Source organism: Meriones unguiculatus (genome assembly GCF_030254825.1).
Source record: "Meriones unguiculatus strain TT.TT164.6M chromosome 13 unlocalized genomic scaffold, Bangor_MerUng_6.1 Chr13_unordered_Scaffold_34, whole genome shotgun sequence".
NCBI classification, from domain to species: Eukaryota; Metazoa; Chordata; class Mammalia; order Rodentia; family Muridae; genus Meriones; species Meriones unguiculatus.
The window spans coordinates 7,229,323-7,252,559 of record NW_026843646.1 but is presented as its reverse complement, the minus strand read 5'-3'; the positions used below and the strand labels follow the sequence as shown (position 1 = coordinate 7,252,559).

The 23,237-nt window shown below is 37.7% G+C and overlaps 1 protein-coding gene across 1 annotated transcript; it reads left to right on the top strand.

Annotated features, from left to right (window-relative positions):
• The first annotated feature begins 1,003 nt into the window (after positions 1–1,003).
• Positions 1,004–22,727, top strand: LOC110544305 (zinc finger protein 431-like). The gene is made up of 5 exons (XM_060376212.1): positions 1,004–1,124; positions 2,845–2,942; positions 18,725–18,851; positions 19,038–19,098; positions 20,514–22,727. Exons 2-5 carry the CDS (start codon positions 2,895–2,897, stop codon positions 21,577–21,579), a joined length of 1,302 nt encoding a protein of 433 aa, XP_060232195.1. The 5' UTR covers positions 1,004–1,124; positions 2,845–2,894; the 3' UTR covers positions 21,580–22,727.
• Positions 22,728–23,237: the final 510 nt, after the last annotated feature.

The window sequence follows — 23,237 nt, the reverse complement described above, 5'->3', positions numbered from 1 at the left end:
TTCCTGGCCCTGGACTGTGATCTTGTTCAACCCTAACACCCCAAAATACGCCCTTCCCTCTCGGAGACCTTGACATGGCGGCGGGAAGACTCATTCGCCTGCGGTCTCGGGGTTTGGGGGGTCCTCACCTGCGGGGAGGCCGGGTGCAGGGCGCGGGTATCCGCTCTCGGGGCGACGGTGGCGCACTGCTCGAGGACCAGCAGCTCCAGCATCTGCTCCTTGGAGCGCCGCTCGGGCCGCAGCTAGCGGCGGCACAGCTCCCGCCGGCGGCTCAGCACCTCCTCCGAGCCGGAAACGTCCCCGGAGAGCAGCCGCCGGAAGCGTCTCCGGGAGGTTACGGGGTCCCGCCAAACCCGGGGTCCTTCTCTTCCTCCTCCGCTTCTGCTTTCATCGCCAGCACCACCGCGCAGGCCGCCGCCATCGGAGCCTCCGGGGCCCCGAGACCCCGTTGAGATTCCCGGAAAGCGGGGCGCGCGGCCACCGTCTCCCCCAAAACGCCGCCACAACAGCTTACGACCCCGGCCAGCGCGCCAGCGGGAGAAAAACAAACCAGGCCGGAAGTACGTCATCAACCCAAGCCGACCCTGGACAGAGAGAGAAAGAGGCGGCGCCCGTCTTGTGTCTCTCTACGCGCCCTGGAGGACTAAGTGGCATCTCCACCTCCCAGCGTTTATGATGCTGGGAACACGCATGGCATTCTGGGATTTGTAGGCGAATCAGGGGCCACAGTCAAGACACCGAACAGGGAGGGACGAAGGCTCGGGACTACGAGTAATCCTAGAATGCATCACGCCCCCTTGTCGCCATTTTTGTAGTTCTCATATACAATCCCAGAAGTCCTTGCTCTGAAGCCACGTTTGTAGTTCTCAGGCCGATGGGACTCTGCCGCAGTGCATCTTCCGTGACCAGCAAGAGCTCCGAAGTGAGAAACGAAGGGATAAAGGTCTGTCTGTGAGTAGAGGGTTTGTGTTTACAGCCCCGTGGGCCAGGGAGATGGTAGGGCGGCCTCGGTGCCTCCCAGTCCGGAAGGAAGTCTCTGCTCTCTGGGGGGCGGATCTGGAAACGAAGGCATAAGGGGCGGGACTTCCGCCAGAGACGGCTGCTACCCAGAACGGTTTTCCCAGGTCAGCAATCTTCTTATCCCAAACTGTTATGAATTCATAGTCCTGCTCATACGTGGCGGGGGGTGGTGGTGGGGGGAGTGTAAGACCTGGGGTCTCACAGCTCAGGAATTTAATTGCACCCTTCCCAGAAACTCCCCCAGACCAAGACTCGTTACAAAAGCAAGAGGTTTATTAACCATTGTACAACAGGGTCACCCCTGCCTGCCGGTCAGCAAAGAGTGGCACCGTGGCACTGGGAGACAAAGGCCTTTAGGTTTTTAAAAGAAAAATTGCGGGAAATTTGAAGTTGCAGTTTTGGCAATTTAGGTTGGATGAGGAAGTTATAAAGTAAGATAATTGGTTAGTCTTAGGTGCTCAAGCTTGGCCAGTCCTGCCAAGTGTAATTTAAGGTGGGGGTGGTTAACTTATCCTTGAAGATTAGGGGCTACAGACTTTTGGCTGGAGGTCAAAAGCTACTCAGAAGAAGTCTAGGTTCCTTGCTAAGAAACGCTATCTCAAGGACAAGGGTCTGGTCCTTCTTTTGCTGAGTGAAGGTCATTGCTTGCTTGCCCTTTTTTTATATCTGTCCTCACAGATAGGGTCACATTCCTTCACTCTCTGGAAAGATACTAAGAGGCTTTAGCTTAACCTGGACCTAAAACTCAAAACTATAGGCTTTAGAAGACATATAGGTTACAAAGTTAGTCTAAACCTTTCAGGAGGAAGGGGAGTAGGAGTGATTTTGGGGTTCCCTGCCTCCCTCCCTTGTCCACCCCTCGCCTTCCATCCATCCGCCTGGAGTCCCGAGTGGCTCGTGCGTGGGGCGGAACCGCAGGCAGGGGATGGCGGGAAGAGAAGATGCACAGTTCTCCACTCCCTCCAGGCCTGTGTGCTTCCTGGGGGAGATGGGTGCACCCTGCCCAGGAATAAGGCTGTGTAGGACCTTGTATTGATTGTTCTGGCGCCCTCTGCTGTCCTGCAGGTTCACTACAGGGACATTGATATTGGCATATGGGTGCAGGGAGGACCCTATAAATAATGTTTAGGGGGCTGGAGGTTGAGTAGGTAAGGTCCACTAGGCTTAGTTGTTAGGGTGCTGGGAACTCAGTAGAGAAGGATCTGGCCACCTCTGCTGGTCTGAAGGCATACACACATGGGCAAAGAGAGAAAGTAAGAGATGGAGGAGGAAGAACAGGAAGAAAGGAAACAAAGAAAGAAAAACAGAGAAAGAGGAAGGGAGAAAAGAAAGGGAATGAATGAATGAATGAATGAATGAATGAATCTGTGGTTTTTACAGAAAAAAAAAGAGCCAGCTAATTGAAACTTGGGTACTATTCGGTGTTGGTTTGCTGAATTTGAACCAACATACACAGGTAAATGTGCAGGTATTCTGTAGTGATAGAAGTAATTGAAGTTTTTCCACATGATAAATAAAATATTTTCAACCAGAAGGAAGGTTTAGAACATGGTAAACCAACACATTTTTTTAGAGTCTGCATCAAATAGAAATGACTTGATGAATTTTTCCAGAGGAAGCTTCTCATATTCAAAGACAAGAGCTATCACTGGCTTAAAGCATTTTCTTGAGGCACCAAAACCTTGCCATTACCCAGGAGAATTTTACTTCCATAAATTCTGGATTGACAGTTTTGATTGTTCACCTCTTGCTTTGCTATGTGAAATTCATGAACCATAACCAAGTTCTATAAAGATTAAACCAGCTATTCCATATGGAATGCAGTGTATGCAGTGGCCAATGCCCTCCATAAAACGTGGTTGAGCAAAGTTGAAATGGGATCTAAAGAAGAAAGAAACCCACACTGGCTTCTGCCATGCCAGGTAAGCCTCACTTATAATCAAGGGAAACATCAAGATCTTATATTATTGGTAAGTAATTCACTGTCGTCAAGCCAGTAAAACGTTTTCATCTTATAATTGAAAGTACAAATTAAAATGAAAAAAGGTCCTGCCAAAGTGTATGTGTATATATATCTATATTACATGAATTTGGGACTGAAAGCACTCATTTGAAGACTAAGTTTGAATATCTTTCAACAAATGTTTTCCTAGTGTGAGATGAGATGCTTTAAGATATATGTGTGAATAGTGTAAAAATATAGCAAGTTTAATAACCAATATTTTTATGATTTCATTGAATATGTCCAATGCCATAAGATACATACAAGGGGATTGTATCCAAAGCTGCCATTTCACCTAAATTACAATATATATTATGACAAAAGATCATAAGAAGATCCTTTTGTGGACAATAAATAGCCTGTCCTAGAATCAACTGTGACTTAAAACTAATTGCTTTCACAGATTATTGAGTGTTAATAAGGTAAGATGAAGGTGAAACCAAAACCGTGCTCCCATTGTTAAATTTTAGAACACAGACAGTGCAGGGGCCATATCTCTCTGCATGTTAGTGATAAGTGTAATGTGTGGGTTTTAACTTAACAAAAATATAAACTAGGTCTCATTTACACTTATGAGCCTTGGAAATCACCTTCAAATAGGGTATCATGAAGAAGATTGTTGAGCAAGTCTATTGAACTTTTCATTCAGTCAATGATAGGTAAATAAAAGATGAAATGTGAGTGTATACTATATAATTTAGTATTATGGTAATCAGTAATATTTGACATTGCTATTGACATAGTCTGTAATCATGGCTTCCAGTCATAATATCTTAGGTAACTAAGTACCTATATAGAAGTTCTTTATAACACGAGTTATTAATTAGTTAACATAATATTAGGTTGTATTATTAATTTTCAGAAATTGATTTTTTGTAATCAAGATAATACTGGTGTCTTCACAAAAATATAGAAGTGTTTCTTCCTTTTCCCTTTTGTGGAATACTTTGAGGAGTATTGCAGTAAGTTCTTTGAGACTCTTGTAGAATTCATGCTGAATCGCTACACCTAGGCTTGCTTGCTTTTATTTTATTTTTCTTTAATTGAGAGATTTTTAAATTACCACTTCTATCTTGGTTGTTATGTGTCTGTTTTAATAATTTTCTTCTTGATTTAATGTTGTTAGATTTTATACATCTAGAAGTCTACCCATTTGTTATTATTATTATTTTTACATTTAAATGCTTAGTTGAATGAAGACTTTTAAAATATGAATCTCTCATTCTCTGCTTTCCTTAGTACATGTTGTAGTGTCTTTTAGACCAGGATTGATACAGTTGACTTAAAAGAAAACAGACAGGCATTTCCAAAAGCAGGATTTTTCTCTCAGACAAAACACTGATATGCTATTCTTTTGTGGGGGAAGTGGAGATTCTGTGCTGTAGTACCAGGGGCTGGAGGTCTTAAGTAGCTTGATGGGGAGAAGGACATACCGTGGGGGTTCAGTGTATAAATTTCTGGCCTTAGTCCTGCCTTCTGTAGGTGTGTGGGTTTATTTTTGAGTATTTGATTCAATTCCATTGACCCACAAGTCTGTTTCTCTGCCAGTACTATGCCGTTATTATTACTATTGCTCTATAGTAGAGCTTTAGATCACGGATGGAGATAGCTTCAGAAGTTCTTTATTGTACTGTTTTTTTTAATATGATGTCGAGAATTGTTCTTTCAAGGTCTAAGGAATAGTGTTGGTATTTTGATGGGAATTGCGTTAATCTCTAGATTTCTTTTGGTAGGTTGACCATTTTTGCTGTTATTCTTACTGATCCATAAGCATGGAAAATCTTTCAATTTTCTGATATCTTCTTCAATTTCTTTCTTCAGAGACTTGAAGGTTTTTGTTTGTTTGTTTGTTTGATTTTCATACAGATCTTACCCTTCCTTGGTAAGAGTTAAACTGATGTATTGGAAGGTTTTTGTTTCCCCAATTTCTTTCTCAGCTCACTTGTCTTTGGTATACAGGAAGACTTCAGATTTTTTTTTGAGTTAATTTTATATCCAGTGATTTCGCTGAAGGTGTCAGCTGTAGGAGTTCTCTGGTATAATTTTTGGGGCCACTCATGTATACTATCATATTATCTGTGAATATTGATACTTTGACTTCTTCCTTTCTAATTTGTATCCCTTTGATTTCCTTTAGTTGTCTTACTGTTCTACCGTGGACATGGTGGATGATATCTTTAATGTGTTCTAGGATTTGGTTTGCAAGTATTTTATTGAGTATTTTTGCATCGATGTTCATAAGAAAGATAGGTCTGAAGTTCTCTTTTTTTGATTGGGTCTTTGTGGGGTTTAGGTATCAAGGTGACTGTGGCTTCCTAGAATGAGTTTGGTTCCTTCTGTATCTATTTTGTGGAATAGTTTGAAAAGAATTGGAGTTAGGTCTTCTTTGAAGGTCGGGTATAATTCTGTGCTGAAACCATCTGGCCCTGGGCTTTCTTCCTTTTTTTTTTTTTTTTTTTTTTTTTTTTGGTAGGAGACTTGTGATGATTGATTTTATTCCTTGGGAGATATAGGCCTATTGAATTTATTTACGCAATCTAGATTTAATTTTGGTAGATGGAGTCTATTAAGAATGTCCATTTCATTTAGATTTTCAAATTGTGCGGCATATAGACTTTTGTAGTGAGACCTAATGATTGTTAGGATTTCCTCAGTGTCTGTTTTTATGTCCCCCTTTTCATTTCTGATTTTGCTGACTTGGATAATTTCTCTCTGCCCTTTACTTACATTGGCTAAAGATTTGTCTAGCTTGTTGATTTTCTCCAAGAACCATCTCTTAGTCTCCTTGATTCTTTGAATTGTTTTCTTTGTTTCTAATTCATTCATCTCAGCTCCGAGTTTCATTATTTCCAATTGTCTACTCCCCTTGGGTGTGCCTACTTCCTTTTTTTCCTAGGGCTTTTAGGTGTGTCATTAAATTGCTTGTATGAGATGAACTACTCTCTGGAGGCACTTAGTGCTATGAACTTTCCTTTTAGCAGTGCTTTCATTGTATCCCACAAGTTTGGGTAAGTTGTGCCGTCATTTCCATTGAATTTTAGGAAGTCTCTAATTTCTTTTTCCATTTTTTTTCCTGACAAAGCTGTCATTGAGTAGAGAGTTGCTTAGTTTCCATGTGTATGTAGGCTTTTTGTTATTTCTGTTGTTGTTGAAGTCTAGTTTTAGTCCATGTTGGTCTGATAGGATACAAGGGATTATTTTGATCTTCTTGTATATTTTGATGCTTGCTTTCTGGGGGGCTGCAGAGATGGCTCAGTGGTTAAGAGCACTGACTGCTCTTCCAGAGGACCTGAGTTCAATTCCCAGCACACACGTGGCAGCTCACAACTGTCTGTAACAGATCTGACACTGACACAGGCTGGCTAAATACCAGTGCACATAAAATAAAAATAAATTATAAAAAAAGATTATATGGTTAATTTTTAAGAAGGTTCCATGAGGTGCTCAAAATAAGGTATATTCTTTTTTGTTTGGGCGAAAAGTTCTGTAGACATCTATTAGATCCATTTTATTTAGGACCTCTGTAATTATTATTTTCTTATTTTGCTTCTGTCTAGATGATCTGTCTCTTGGTAAGAGCAGAGTGTTGAAGTCTCCCACTATTAAGGTATTAATGTGTGATTTAAGCTTTAATCACGTGTCATTTATCATCAAATTCAGCTCTTGAATTTGGGGCATAGATGTTCAGGATTATGATGTCCTTCTGGTGTATTTTTCCTTTGATGAGAATGAATTGCCCTTCCTCATCTTTTTTCATTAATTTTGGTTGAAAGTCTATTTTTATCAAGAGTATTGGCCTGTGGGTTTTTGTGTGTGTGTGTGTGATTTTTAACTAGTTTACTTATGACAGGAATGCTAGATTTCTAGAAAGAGTTTCAAAGTGCTTCTTCTGTTTCTTTTCCTTTTTTTCTTTTCTTGATAGCTTAGGAAGGATTATTATGGCTCCTTTTTGAATGTCTGGTAGAATTCTGGTGTGACTTCATCTTAAGCAGACACACTCAAGTGGAGTAAATGATTAGAAATAATGAAATTCAGAGCTGAAATCTCATTCTATTAAGCCACAGTCACCCTGACACCTAAAGTCCAAAAAGACCCAACAAAAAAGGCAACTTCAGACCTACCATTCTTATGAACATTGATGCAACATTGCTCAATAAGATACTTGCCAACTGAATCTAAGAAAACATCAAAGATATCCACCATGACCAAATAGGCGTCATCCCTGTATGCAGGGGAGATTCAGTATATGGAAATCCATCAATATAATCCACCACATAAACAAATTGAAGGAGAAAAACCACATGGTCTTCTCCTTAGATCCTGAAAAAGCATTTGATAAAATCCAACACCCATTCTTGTTTAAAGTCTTGGACAAATGAGAGATACAAGGCACATACCTAAACATAGTGAAGACAATATACAGCAAGAATTTAGCCAACATCAAACTAAATGGAGAGAAACTTAAATCAATCCCAGTAAAACTCAGGGAAAAGGCATGGCTGCTCACTCTGTATCTCTTCAACATAGTACTTGAAGTCCTCGCTAGAACAGTAAGATAACTAAAGCAGATCAAGAGGATACAAATCAGAAAGGAAGAAGTCAAAGTATCATTATTTGAAGATGATATAATATACATGAGTGACTGCCGGAATAAAACCAGAGAAATCCTTCAGCTGCTAAACACCTTCAACAAAGTGGCTGGATACAAAATTAACTGAAAAAAAATCAGTAGCCCTTCTGTGTACTAAGACAAAAGGGCTAAGAAAGAAATTAGGGAAACTACACCCTTCACATTAGCCAGTAATAAGTACTTTGGTGTGACTCTAACCAAGCATGTGAAAGACCTGTTTTAAAAAAATGTCAAGGCTCTGAAGAAAGAAATTGAAGAAGGTATCAGAAGAAGGAACGATCTCCCATGCTCATGGACTAGTAGGATTAACATAGTGAAAATGGCCATACTGCCAAAAGCAATCAATAGATTCAATGCAGTTCCTAACAAAATACCAACACAATTCTTTATAGATCTTGAAAGAACAATTCTTTACTTCACATGGAACAACAAAAATCCCCAGAACTAAAAGTATCTTGTACAACAACAGATCATCTGGAGGCATCTCCATTCCTGATCTCAAGCAAATGTATAAAGCAACTGCATAGTACTGACATATAAACAGAATGGTGGATCAATGGAATCGAATAGAAGATGCAGAAATAAACCCATACACCTCTGGATACTTGTTTTTTGACAAAGAAGCCAAAACCATACAATGGAAAAAGCCTGCATCTTCAACAAATGGTGCTGGTCTAACTGGATGTCTGCTTGTAGAAAAAAAATGCAAAAAGATCCATATTCATCACCTTACACAAAACTAAAGTCCAAAGTGGATCAAAGGTTTCTACATAAAACCAGACATACTAAATCTGTTAAAGAAATATTGGGGAAGAGCCTTGAACTCATTGGCATAGGAGAATACTTACTGAAAGGAACACCAATAGTCTGGCTCTGAGATCAAAAATTAATAAATGGGGTCTCATGAAACTGAAAAGTTTCTGTAAACAAAGAACTCTGTCATCAAAATGAAACGACAGCCTACAGATTGGGAAAGTATAGCCCTATAGCTGACAGAGGGCTAATCCAGAATATATAAAGAACTCAAGAAGTTAAACAGCAAAAAACCAAGTAGTCCAATTAAAAATGTGGTATAGAGCTAAATAGAGAATTTTCAGTTGAGGAATATCGAATTGCAGAGAAACAGTTAAAGCATTGTTTAGTGTCCTTAATCATCAGGGAAATACTGATCAAAACAACCCTGAGATTTCACCTTACAGCCATCAAAATGGCTAAGATCAAAAGCTCAAGTGACAACCCATGCTGGAGAAGATGTCCAGAAAGTGGAACCCTCCTCCATTGCTGGTAGGAATATAAAGTTGTACAGCCACTTTGGAAATCAATCTGGCACTTTCTCAGAGAAATAGGAATATTGTTTCCTCAAGATCCAGCTATAGCACTCCTAGCTAGGCATATATCTAAAACATGCTCAAGTATACAACAGGGGCATTTGCTCAACTCTGTTCATAGCAGCTTTATTTGTAATAGCTAGATCTGGAAACAATCCAGATGTCCCTCAATGAAGAATGGATACAGAAATTGTGGTACATTTACACAATGGAATATTGCTTACATATTAAAATAGGCAAATCATAAAAATTGCAGGCAAATGGTGGGAACTGGAAATGCTCATCTTGACTGAGGTATCCCAGTAGCTGAAAGAAACACATGGTATATACTCATAAGTGGATTTTAGACATATGTAAGACAAACATTCCAAAATATGTTCACCTCAAGAAGGTAAACAAGGAGGACCCTGGTTAGATGATCAGTCCTCACTCAGAATGACAAATGGGACAGACATTGGAAGTGGAAGATACCAGGCAATAGGACAGGGACTGACCACTGAGGGCCTCTGAAGACTCTACCCCACAGGGTATCAAAGCAGATGCTGACATTCATAGCCAAACTTTGGGCAGAGTGCAGGTAATCTTATGAAAGAAGGGGGAGATGAGAGGACCTGGAGGGGACAGCATCTCCACAAGGAGAACAATAGATCCAAGAAATCTAGGCATAGGGGCACTGAAGCCTGCCAGCAGAGTCAAACTGTTCTTGAGTCGGGAGTGAGGATTGAAATTAATAAAAAAACACACAGCACACAGGAGACTTTTTAAAGAGGCTCTGGACTGCAGCAGCCGCAGCCACAGATACAAGCAACAAACATGTAGCAGCAGCAGCAAGCCACATGCCTTAACAGCAACAGCCTGACTTTTTATTGTAGAGGGCTTTTAAGCCACAGTAAAAACAGCTCAGAACAATGGGTTAAATTTTCACAAGGAGCTGGAGCATGAGGTGTGATCTTCACAAGCTATCCCACCTGCTGTCACAAACAAAAGGAGATGGACTTGCAAATTCTTCCCTGACTTCAGTGAAGGCCTGGTAAAAGCAGTCTTTCCACTGAGATTTAAATATCAAAGCAGCTCCCAGAGCCAGGGCTCCCAACCTAAAGGTCTTTTCTGAGACTGCTACTCCAATCAAGAACCATGCATGGAGATAATATAGAATCTTTAGTAGCCCTACACAGTTGTAGCCCATGGCAACTCTAAGTGGGTTCTGTAGAAAGGGGAACAGTGACTGTCTCTGACATGAACTCAGTGACTGGCTCTTTGATCACCTCCCCCTGATGGGGCTCCAGCCTTACCAGGCCACAAAGGAAGACAATGCAGCTAGTCCTGATGAGACCTGATAGGCTAGGTTCAGGTGGATGGGGAAGAATACCTTCCATATCAGTCATCTTGTGGTGTGGCATGGTAGGACATGAGGGAGCTAGGACTGGGAGGCAATAATGGAGCGAGATAAAATGGGGATACAAAGTGAATCAACTAATTTATTAAAAAAATAAATTAATAAAAATAGACTCAAAAGTCTAATAAAATTCTTGTGAAGAGAATACATCAAAACTTATCCACTATGAATGAATTGCTTATCCCTGATTGGCACAACATAAGTCAATAAATAAAAAAACTACATAAATGATGTATAAGCAGAAATCATATGAACATCTCAATATCTTAAACAAAAACCAAAAAAAGTCTTCAAAAACATCCAGCGTGCCTTTATCATATAAGTTTCAAAAGTTGTAAGGCCAGAATCAATACCTCTCAACACAATAAAAGCTATAGTTGAGAAACCTCCATCCAAAATCATCCCTAATAGAGAAAAGGTTTAGGCAAGTATACTCAAGTCAGAAGTTTGTCATCTATGTTCACCACTGTCACTTTTTTCAATATTTTGCTCAAAGTGCTTGTTTAAGCAATAAAGATAAATAAAGGAATATAAATAGGGAAAGTAGAATTCAAACTATCACTCTTTGCAGATGATGTAATAATAATTCATTACAATTCCGCAAAATTCTATCACAAAAATTTTATGAAATGATTAACAATATAGCTATGTGACAGGATACAGAATCAACTTGCAGAAATCTATTTACTTCTTTATATACCAACATCAAACATTCAAAGGAGATCTTGAACACACTCCCATTCAGAAATGTCTGAAGGAAAATAAAGTATCTAGTAATAAACAGATAAAAAAAACACACCCACAATGAGAACTTCAAACACTTGAAGAAATTAAGAAAGACACTGGAAAATGAAGAGACATCCCATGTTCCTGGATTGATAATGGTAAAATTTTGAAAATGACTGTTCTACCAAAAGCTATTCACAAATTCAATGCAAATGCAATGAAAAGCATAATCTCATTTTTCACAAATAGAAAAAAACATTCTGCCTAGTTTCCTCTCTTGATCCACTTCTGTTTTCTCTTCTATTTTCTATTCTGAGTGACACTCTGGCACCCTCCTGTGGACCCTCCTTGTTATTTCGCTTCTTTGGGTCTGCGGATTATAGTATGATTATCCTGTACTGTAGGTCTAATATCCGCTCATAAGTGAGTACATAGTATTTGTTTCTATCTATGTCTGTGTTACCTCACTCAGGGTGATTTTTTTCTGGTTTGATCTTTTTGCCTGCAGTTTCCATGATTTCTTATTTTTAATAGCTGATTAGTATTCCATTGTGTAAATGTACCAGAAGTAATTTTAACCATTTTTCTAGATTTGAGGGACATTTAGGTTGTTTCCAGTTTCTAGCTTTTATGAATAAAACAGCTATTAACATAGTAGAACAGATGTCCTTGTCCTATAATGGAATATCTTTTGAATATGTTCCCTCGAGTGGTATAGCTGGGTTTTGAGGTAGAACTATTCCCAGTTTTCTGAGAATGTACCAGATTGATTTCCAGAGAAGCTGTAAAAGTCTGCATTCCCATCAGCATGGGAGGAATGTTCCCTTTTCTCCACATCCTCACCAGCATGTGTTGTCACTTGAGTTTTTTATCTTAGCCATTCCAGTGGTGTAAGATGGAATCTTAGAGTCATTCTGATTTCCGTTTGTCTGATGGCTAAGGACTTCGGTGATTTCCTTTAGTGCTTCTCATCCATTCAAGATTCCTCTGTTGTGACTTCTCAGTTTAAATATGAACCCCATTTTTAAATTGGTTTAGTTGATTTGTTGGTGTTTAATTTCTTAAGTTCTTTGTATATTTTGGATTTTACCGCTCTGTCTGATGTAGGGTTGCTGTTAATATTTTCCCAATCTGTTGGCTGCCATTGTGTTCTATTGATAATGTCCTTTGACTTACAAAAGCTTTTCCATTTCCTGAGATCCCACTTATTAATTGTTGATCTCTGAGCCTGTGCTGTTGTTTTTTATTGTGTCCTATGTTAAGGAGTTCCAGACTTTTCTCCACCTTGTCTTACCTAAGTATATCTCTGATTTTATGTCAAAGTCTTTGATCCATTTGGACTTGAGTTTCTGCATAGTGATACAAAGCGGTCTATTTGCATTTTTCTACAGGCAGACACATAGTTAGACCACATAGTTCAACAACCATTTGTTGAAGATGCTGTCATTTTTCCATTGTATGGTTTTATTTTTGTTGAAAGTAAAGTTCCAGTAGGAGTGTGGGTTTATTTCTGTGTCCTTATTTCAATTGTATAGGATCGGTCTGCTCTCAAGGGTGTTTTATTTTTCCATATGAAGTTTATGTTTACTCTTTCAAGGTCTGTAAAGAATTATGTTGGAATGTTGGTGGGAAATGGATTGAATCTGTAGTTTGTATTTGTTAGGAATTGCTGTTTTACTATGTTAATCCTACATATCCATGATTTTCGGAGATCTTTCCATCTTCTGATATCTTCTTCAGTTTCTTTCTGTAAAGACTTGAAATTCTAGTCATAGAGGTCTTTCACTTCTTAGTTAGAGTTACAACAAAATATTTTATATTGTTTGTGGCTACTGCAAAGGGTGTTATTTTCCAAATTTCATTCTCAGCCCATTTTTTCATTTGTATGCAGAAGGGCTAATGATCTTTTTGGTAAACTGTGTTCCCAGCTACTTTGTGAAAAGTATATATCAATTGTAAGAATGCTCTGGTAGAATTTCTTGGGTCACTTATGTATACGTGTATATCATCTGTAAATAGTGATTCTTTGACTTCTTCCTTTCCAATGTGTATCTTCTTGATCACCTTCAGTTTTGTTATTGTTCTAGCTAGGACTTAAGTAGTATATTGAAGAGATATGGGGAGGATAGGCATTCCATCCTTGTCATGTACCTCATATGAGTGGAATTTAAGTTTCTCTCCAAGTAATTTGATGCTGGCCCTCAGCTTGCTTTTTACTGCCTTTATTATGTTAAATATGTGCCTGATTCTTTGTATGCCTGATTTCTCCAAGTCTTTTAACATGAAGGGGTGTTGGATTTTGTGAAAGGCTTTTTCTTGTCTAATGAGATGATCATGTGATTTTTGTTCTTTCACTTTGTTTATATGGTGGATTAATTGATGGATTTTCATATGTTAGACCATCCTGGTATCCCTGAGATGAAGCCTATTTGTTCATCATGTATATCTTTGATGTATTTTTGGATTTGGTTTGCGAGTATTTTATTGAGTGTATTTGTGTCTATGTTTATAAGTGAGAATGGTCTGAAATTCTCTTTCTTTGTTGAGACTTTGGTTTGTGTATCAGGTTGACTGTGCCATCAGAATAAGTTTGGCAATGTTTCTTCTGTTTGTATTTTTGGAATATTTTGATAAGTATTGGTGTTTACTCTTGTTTGAAAATCGGGTATGATTCTGTGCTAAAGCCATCTGACCCAGGTTTTTTTTTTTTTTTTTTTGTGTGTGTGTGTGTATGTGTGTGTTTGGCAGACTTTTTAATGACTGCTTCCATTTTCTAAGGCGTTATTGGCTCTGTTGTTTCATTTTATTAATTTTGTTGTTTTTGTTTTTGAAGAAAAAGTTTCTCTCTGTTGTCCTGTAAGTAGGTATGTGAATCATGTGGGCCTCAGACTTAGAGATCCACCTGAATCTGGATCTAGATTTCATGGATTGGATGTGGGCCCACATGCCTGTCTTTGTAGTGTTGTTTTGTTTTCTTTTTATATTATTGGCTAATGGGCCTGAAATTTGTTCATATCAAACCCGTTGTTTACTTGATCTTTACTCACATCTTGAATTTTGAGATTTTGCAGAGCATATTTCTCTTTTGGCAACTTCAGGCTCATTAACCAATGCTGTTACGCTATGGCTACACCCATAAAATTCCAGGAGCCTCCATTGACCCAGAAACTCACCCACCCTGATTTCTATTTTTTCTCCTTGTTACCTTCCTTCCTCTCTGTACCTTACCTCTATTTAATTCAGATACATATCTCATTTTCTCTTCAGAGTGAATTTCCTACACGCTGCCTTTGCTCTCCTTGACTCTCTGGGTGTGTGGATTGTCCCATGGTTATCCTGTAATGTATGGTTAATTTCCACTTATAAGTAAGCAGGTACCATGTGGGTCTTTCTGGGTCTCAGTTATCTCACTCAGAAAAATCTTTCCTAGTTCCATCCATTCTCTTGCTGATTGCATGAAGCCTTTTTTTATTAATAGCTAATTGGTGTTCCATTGTGCAACTGTATCACATTTTCTTTATTCATTCTTCAGTGGAAGGAAGTCTAAGTTGTTTCCAGTTTTTGTTTCTTACAAATAAATCTGCTGTAAACATAGTTGAGCAAGTGTTCCTCTGGTGTAGTAGAATATCTTTTGGGTATATTCCCCTGAATTGTATAGCTATTAAGGTATGTAGGAATTGACATTTGTCTATTCTAAATTTTTTGAGACATATCTAGATGGATTTCCAAAGTGGTTGTTCAAGTTTTCATTCTCACCATCACTGGATTTGTGTTCTCCTTTCTCCACATTCCTCACCACCATGTGCTGTCACTTGAGTTTCATGATCTGAGCTATTCTGACAAGTGTAAGATTGAAATGAAGAATCCTTCATTTTACATTTCCTTGATGACTAAGGACAATGAACAGTTCTTTAAATACCTCTCATCCATTAGCACTTCCTCTGCTTAGAGTTCTCTGTTTAACTCTGTATGGCATTGTTTATTTGAGTTATTTAGTTTGTTTGTGTCTAATTTGTTCAATTCTTTAATTTGAATATTATCCTTCAGTCAGATGTAGGGTTCGTAAAGGTCCTCTCCAAGTCTGTGTGCTGCAATTTGTACTATTGATAGAATTGTTTAACTTCCAGATACTTTTCACTTTTATGCATCCCTTTTGTTAATTGTTAATCTTAGCGTCTGAGCTGTTGGTGTTCTATTCACAGAGGTGTCTCCTGTACCAATGAGTTCAAGGCTATTCCCCACTCTCTCTTTTATTGTGTTTAGTATATCCAGTTTTATGTTACAGTCTTTGATCCAGTTGGACTTGAGGTTTGTGCAGGGTGATAAATATGGCTGTATTTGCATCTGTCTACATGCAGACATCAAGTTAGAGAAACACCAATTGCTGAAGATGCTTTCTATTTTTCCATTGTATCTTTTTTGCTTTGTCAAATATCAAAATCCTGTAGGAATGTGTGTTTATTTCTCAGTCTTTAATTTGGTTCCATTGATCAATCTGCCAGTTTCTATGCCAATACCATGGAGTTTTAATTACCATTGCTCTGTAGTATAACTTGAAATTATAGATGCTGGTACCGCCAGAAATTCTTTTACAGTACAGAAATATTTTATTTATATTGCATTTTTTTTCCTATGAAGTTAATGGTTGCTCTTTCAAAGTATGAATAATTGTGTTGGAATTTTGATGGGAATTGCTTTGAATCTATAGATTGCATTTGGTAAGATGGTCATGTTTTACAATGCTAATTGTACGATCCTTGAGTTCGGGAGATCTTTCCATCTTCTGGTATCTTCAGTTTCTTCCTTCAGGGACTTGAATTTCTAGTCATACAGATCTTTCACTTGCTTGGTTAGCATTATAACAAAAATATTTTATATTGTTTGTGACTTTCATTCAGGGTGTTGTTTCCCTAATTTCATCCTAAGCCTATTTATTGTCTGTATAAGAAGGGCTATTGATGTTTTTAGTAAATTTTGTTCTGTGCCACTTTGTGGAAAGTGTTTGTCACTGTAGGAGTTCTTTTTTAGAATTTTTAGGTTCACTTATGTATTCAACTATATCATCTTCGTATAGTGATTCTTTGACATCTTCCTTTCCAATCCGTCTTCTTGAACATGTTCCGTTGTCTTATGGCTCTAGCCTGGAATTTGATGGAATTGCTTTAATTTCTTTTAAATTTAATTTGATGTAGTCTATAGGCTTGTTCTTCATTGCCTTTATTATATTTATGTTTGAACCTTGTATGCCTTATCTCTACAAGTCTTTTAAGATGAATGGGTGTTAGATTTTGTCAAAGGCCTTTTCAGCATCTGATGAGGTGACCATGTGTTTTTTTTTCTATCAGATTATTTATAAGGTGAATTAAATTGATGGATTTACATATATTGAACCATCCCTGCATCACTGAGATGGAGGCTTCCTCCTCTTGGTGGGCAATATTAATGATGTGTTTTTGGATTCAGTTTCTGAGTATTATATTGAGAATTTTTAGATCGCTTTCATAAACGAGATTTTCTGAAATTCTTTTTTTTCTGTTGTGTCTTTGTTTTATTTAGTTATAGGGTGACTATGATCCTATAGAATGATTTTTGCAATGTTCCTTCTTTTTCTGTATTTCGTGGAATAGTTTAAGGAGCATTTGTATTAGCTTTTCTTTGAAAGTCTGGCAGAATTCTGTGCAAAAACCTGCTGGCTCAGAGCTTTTTATTTTATTTTGGAGACTTAATGACTGCTTTTTCCTTAGTGTATGTAGGCCTTGTTTATTTTTTTGTTTTGTTTTATTTTGTTTTGTGGTGTTTGCTTGTTCTTTTTGTTTTTGAAGTCATTTCCTTTTTGTAGTCCTGACTGTCCTGTAAGTAGGTATGTAGACCAGGCAGGGCTCAACTTAGAGATCCACTTTAAAGTGTCTCTAGAGTGCTGGGATTAGTTGTGGGCCCACATGCCTGGCCTTTCTGTTTCTTTGTTATATTATTAAGTGATAGGCCTGGAATGTCCATATTGTATATGTCAAACATATGCTCTTCATTAGGATATTAATACTGTTTGAACCTCTGAATCATACGATTGCTTGTTTTAAAAATTTTTGAATGAATATGACTATTTTGCCTGTTTATGTGAATAAATATCTCATGTGTGCCTGGTCCTCACAAGACTCAGAACTCTTGAACTTAGAATAATAGATAGGTGTGAGCCCCTATGTGTTGGGTCAAGGTAAGCCTTTAAGAGGCCCATAGGGAATGGCAAGTAAAGCTTCAGGAACTCCTTGAAAGGTTCTGATCCAATGCACACTGTTGCTTTACTAGTGACTCCTAGCACACTAGTGAAGTCTCAAAGGGATCTAAGGCTAGTGCGGTGCTGCTTCCCCCTTCTTTACAGAAATCTATACCACAAAACTAAGTCATGGTGTGGCAACTCTCACATTCCTTACAGTTGCACCAACCTGATTGATTGTTACTAGTACTTGAGGCTAGTATGGTATGGTCTGATTGGGCTTTCAGTCATTTAAAGGCTGTACCACTGGATAACAAAGTTTGATCTGCACCTTTGAATGTTGTCCTGGAGTTTGATTATCAATCAGTTTTCTGTGTTGACCCTGTCACCCATAACCCACCTACCCCATGGTACCTGATCCCCTTCTATGTAAGTACCAACAATCAGGCCCAAATATCTTCAAGACCAACAAGATCTCTTCACTGCTGAGCCATCTCTCATGTCCTATGTTGCGTATTTTATTTATTCATTCATTCATTTTTTATTTCTAATAATTTAATTTAACTTTGTGTGCATTGATGTGAGGATGTCAGATTGATTGAATTGGAGTTACAGATAGCTATGAGCTGTCATGTGGGTGCTGGGAATTGAACCCATGTCATCTGGAAGAACAGACAGTGTTTTTAACCACTGAGCCATACCTCCATCCCCCATGTTGCCTATTGATGATCAACATTTACATTGCTAATATTTGCATCTGTCCTTTTGTAATTGTTCAAGCAGTCATTTCAGTTTAACAAGATTGTATTAATGTTAAAATTTAAATTGAGGCACTTCAGGTTTCTAGACATGTATACAGAACTGGATAGAATATATAACTCTTTGTAGAAACTTGAGAATGATCTCTCAGTTCTTTCTATCTTTTTAGTTTGATTGATTTTTGCAGATTATTCAGGTTCTTTTTATGTACCACTGACTGTCCTGGAACTTATTGCAGAGAGCAGGCTAGCATCCAGCTCTATGAGGTACACCAGCCTCTATCTCCTAAGTGATTTTGGAATTAAAGGCATCAGAAAATACACCCAGTTCGCCCATTGTTATTATAGTCAGGAATCTTTTATACTATTTCCCTCATATGGGCTCAGTACTATTGATATGTTTACTCTCTCTGTCTCTTTGTTAATTGGCATTTCTCTTGCAAATCTATATCCTAATTAAAGGATTCAAAAATTAGAAAAGTAACTCACTATTCAGTTTCCTCCTAAAAGGAGTTGGTTATTACATTAGAACTTGTGTATCAGAAATAAATAGAAGAAACACCAGAATTCTTTGAAAATATTGTAAATGAAGTATACATTTCCAGTATTCTAAGTATCATGCTTTCTGATGTACATGTGCATGGGTATTTTAGAGTGCATTGACCTACAATGATGTGCATGTGAACTTCACTCGAGAAGAGTGGGCTTTGCTGGATCCTTCCCAGAGGAGTCTCTACAAAGAGGTGATGCTGGAGACCTACAGGAACTTCACTGCTATAGGTAGGACAGTGAATTTTCTTTACTTTTTAAAATATGGGAGACTCTTTATTCATTTTTTATCCACTTCTGTAATTTTTCTTGAGGATTTGGAAGGATGAGGTGAATGGTTCTTTGAGCATACATCATGACCTAAATTTTGCCTTATTTCCAATTACAAATTATACATTTTCTTTTCCTATATTTTAGGATACAATTTGGAATATCATAATATTGAAGAGCATTGTCAAAGTTCTAGAAGACATGCAAGGTAATTTTCTTATGTAAGCTGATATGAAAGTGATTCTGAGAAAAGTTTGATTAGTCATTAGCACTATGAGGTAGAACTGCAATTTGTTTAGTCTCCTACAACTCTGATATTGCCAAAGGTATTCACAGTAAATAGTTAATGAAAGTATGTCCAAAACATTATACCAATCAAGTAGTCCATAGTAAAATATACTCATATACTTATAGTAATGTTGCTCAGTTTTGTGAGGTCAGTTTTTTAGAGTCAAGAATGTTGTTGTGGAAAAACCATAATCCCTATAGCACATGTCTGTGATGAACAAAAATCAAATGTGTGAATGCAACGTGAAACCATGTCATTTATTTTTCTTTTTTTAATAGTTATATCGTATATCACAATGAATATAAATCATGTTACTATATGTATATTGAAACAAACAATGAACCACCCAGAACTAACATAAATAGTAGTCCCCATTTTCAATAGATGTTTAAAAGGTGATACCTATTATGCTTTATATGGGCTATTCAGAGATGCAAGCAATACAACTAATGACACAGAGGCTTTGCAATATTTTAAAGCTTAGGCAATTTAACTGGTCAGATTCTGAACCCTCTTTTTCCCTAACACAAATAAAACTTAACACAGTGTCCCACTTTTTGGCTAGCTCTACCTCTTTGTTCTTGTTCATGTCCATTTGATGACCTCACTGTCCTGCTGGTGAGTGGCCTGATTTTTTTCTTCTTCCCAGCTACCCTCTCTCACTCAGAAGTTCTGCCCTCCATTTTTGTCCTACTATTAGTTGTCAGCTTTTATTTTCAATAGATAAGTAAGGAATGACAAATGTTTACAAAATATAGGACAGATGATGATGGGCCATAAAGAGAACAATACTACAATCTTGTCAGCACTTAGTGCTCTGCTGGCTCAGCAATCATCATTTACATATACTCATACACTTTCATAAAATATACACCAACATCAATTAACAGGTTCCTTAACTTCATTAGGAATTCTCACAAAATCACACTGCAGAAAATATAAGTTTTAGGAATATATAAATTCTTCTGTTTGTCACAGTTACCTTTGCAAATTTAGGATGGCACACAGTATAGAGAAATTTATGCATCCATTCACTGTGATAAAGCTCTGAGGTCTTGGAGTTTTCTACAGATACATGGAAAACCATCTTATAGAAGCAAGTATAGTATAAATGTGAGCCAGGTAACAAATATTTTTACCATCACAGGTATTTTCAAATATGCAAAACCCATAGAGAATGAGAACACTGTGAATGTAAAAATAATGATGAAAACTCAAGAGTTAATTCCTGTTTACCTTTTACACCAAATTGTAAAATTAAATGACATGGACAAAAAGATTCATTAGTGTAATGAATGTGGTAAAGCTTTCATATGTGTCAATCATCTTTGCAGGTTTGAAAATAGTCATAGTGGAGAGAAAGCCTCTGAAGATACTCGATATGATGAATTCTTTACACATCCCATTAGTCCCCACACATATAAAAGCATACATACTGGTGAGGATCGCTATGAATGTAACCAAAATGGTAATGCATTTGCATATAACAGTCACCTCCTAACACATAAAAGGACACATATTGGAGAGAAACCTTATGAATGTAACCAACGGGGTAAAGCCTCTGCACGTAACAGTAATCTCCTAATACATGAAAAAAGTTACAATGGAGAGAAACCTTATGAATGTAACGAATGTGGAAAAGCCTTTGCACGTAACAGTGCTCTCCTAGTACATGAAAGAACTCACTCTGGAGAGAAACCTTATGAATGTAACCAATGCGGTAAAGCCTTTGCATATAACAGTAGTCTCCAAATACATAAAAGAACTCACACTGGAGAGAAACCTTATGAATGTAAAGAATGTGGAAAAGCCTTTACAAGTTACAAAACTCTCCTAGGACATGAAAGAACTCACACTGGAGAGAAACCATATCAATGTAACCAATGTGGTAAAGCCTTTGCACGGAGCAGTCATCTGGTAGTACATAAAAGAACTCACACTGGAGAGAAACCTTACGAATGTAACCAATGCAGTAAAGCCTTTGCACGGAGCAGTAATCTGGTAGTACATAAAAGAACTCACACTGGAGAGAAACCTTATGAATGTAACCAATGTGGTAAAGGCTTTAAACATAGCAGTAGTCTCCTGCTACATAAAAAAACTCACACTGGAGAGAAACCTTATGAATGTAAACAATGCGCTAAAGCCTTTGCACGGAACAGTCGTCTGGTAGTACATAAAAGAACTCACACTGGAGAGAAACCTTATGAATGTAACCAATGCAGTAAAGCCTTTGCACGGAGCAGTCATCTGGTAGTACATAAAAGAACTCACTCTGAAGAGAAGCCTTATGAATGTAACCAATGTGGTAAAGCCTTTAAACATAACAGTAATCTGCTACATAAAATAACTAACACTGGAGAGAAACCTTATGAATGTAACCAGTGTGCTAACACGTGACAGTATTCTCTTAAAACATAAAAAAACTCACACTTGGGAGAAACCTTATGAATATAACGAATGTTGCAAAGCATTTGCATGTAACAGTAATTTCCTAATACAGAAAAGAACTCCCACTGGATATAAACCTTATGAATGTAACCAATGTGGTAAAGTCTTTGCACAGAATAGTAATCTGGAAGTACCTAAAGAGAACTTACACTGGAGAGAAATCTTATGAATGTACCCCATATGGCAAAGTGTATGCAATCCAGAGTAGTCTCTGAAACCTAAAAGAACATACCTTGGAGAAAAACCTTATGGATTTAATCTGTGTGGCATCACCTTTGTACAGCACAGTCATCTCCTAATACATAAAAGTGCATGTTGCATAAAATCCTTATGAAAATAACCAATGTCATAAAGGCTTTTCATGTAAGAGTCATCTCAAACAAGAACACCTACTGGAGTGAAACCCTATGACTGTAATCAATGTGTTAAAGCCTTTGCATGTCATAATAATCTCCATGTACATAGAAGAATACACAATGGAGAAAAACTATAAATGTAACCAATGTGATAAAGCCTCTTGACGTAATAGTAATCTCATATGACAGAAAGAACACAGACTGCAGAGAAATCTTATGAATATAACCAATGTGGTAAAACTTGCTCTTCACAATCATCTTGAAAGTCATGAAAGAATTCATATTGGACAGAAAGACTGTCAGTGTATTTAACAGGGTGAAGCTCTTCCACATTTTTACATTCATCATCATGAAAGAATTCATACTGGAGAGACATGAATGTTTTAAAATGTGAGCCCTTTGTACATATCTTTATTTTTTCATCATCATAAAAGTTTCATAATGGAGAGAAATTCTGAGAAAAAAGCACATTTTAAGAGGTGAAGCTGAGAGGCACTGTGGTAATGTGGCCTTGACATGCAGAATATTTCCTCAAGTGTTTCGCACATTTCTTCCTCAGTAGAAGGTTTTCATATGTTCTCTTTACAAAACAATTAGAACCCTGTGTCTTTCCACAACCCCACCCTGTGGATCTTCTGTACTTTCTCCTTGCCTCTTTGATTTCCTTTGTTTTTAATCCATTAAGAAATTCTTGTAATGGAAATTTTTAAAAAAATGAAATAAAATGAAATTTCAAATCTTTCTTCAGTCTGCTATTTTATCTATAAACTCTGCTGTGTGCCTTCCTTGTGAAAAGAACCCAGTAATGTGCCATGAGGCCTGGCTCAGATTTTTTGTTTTAGTATTATTATATTTATTATTATTATTATTATTATTATTATTATTATTATTATTTTGATTATTTTGAAACAGGGTTTCTCAATGTAGCTCTGGCTGCTCAGTCCTTTCTTCCTAGAACTCACAGACATCCACCTGCCTCTGCCTTCCAAGTGCTGGGATTAAAGGTGTGTGCCACCGTACTTGGCAGGACTTTCTTATAGCCTGGTTGAAGTCATACTTTGTGACGTAGGACATGTTCAGGCAAGTGAGTGTGAGGAGCACTCCGGGGGAGCCTAGGATAACCGTCATAAGATACCAGAGAGACTTTCTCCAGAAAATGATGGGAGTAGATGTAGATTCCCACAACCAAACACAAGGCACAAGTGTGGAATCCTTGAGGAAGAGAAGAATCAGGAACCAGGGGTGTCAGAG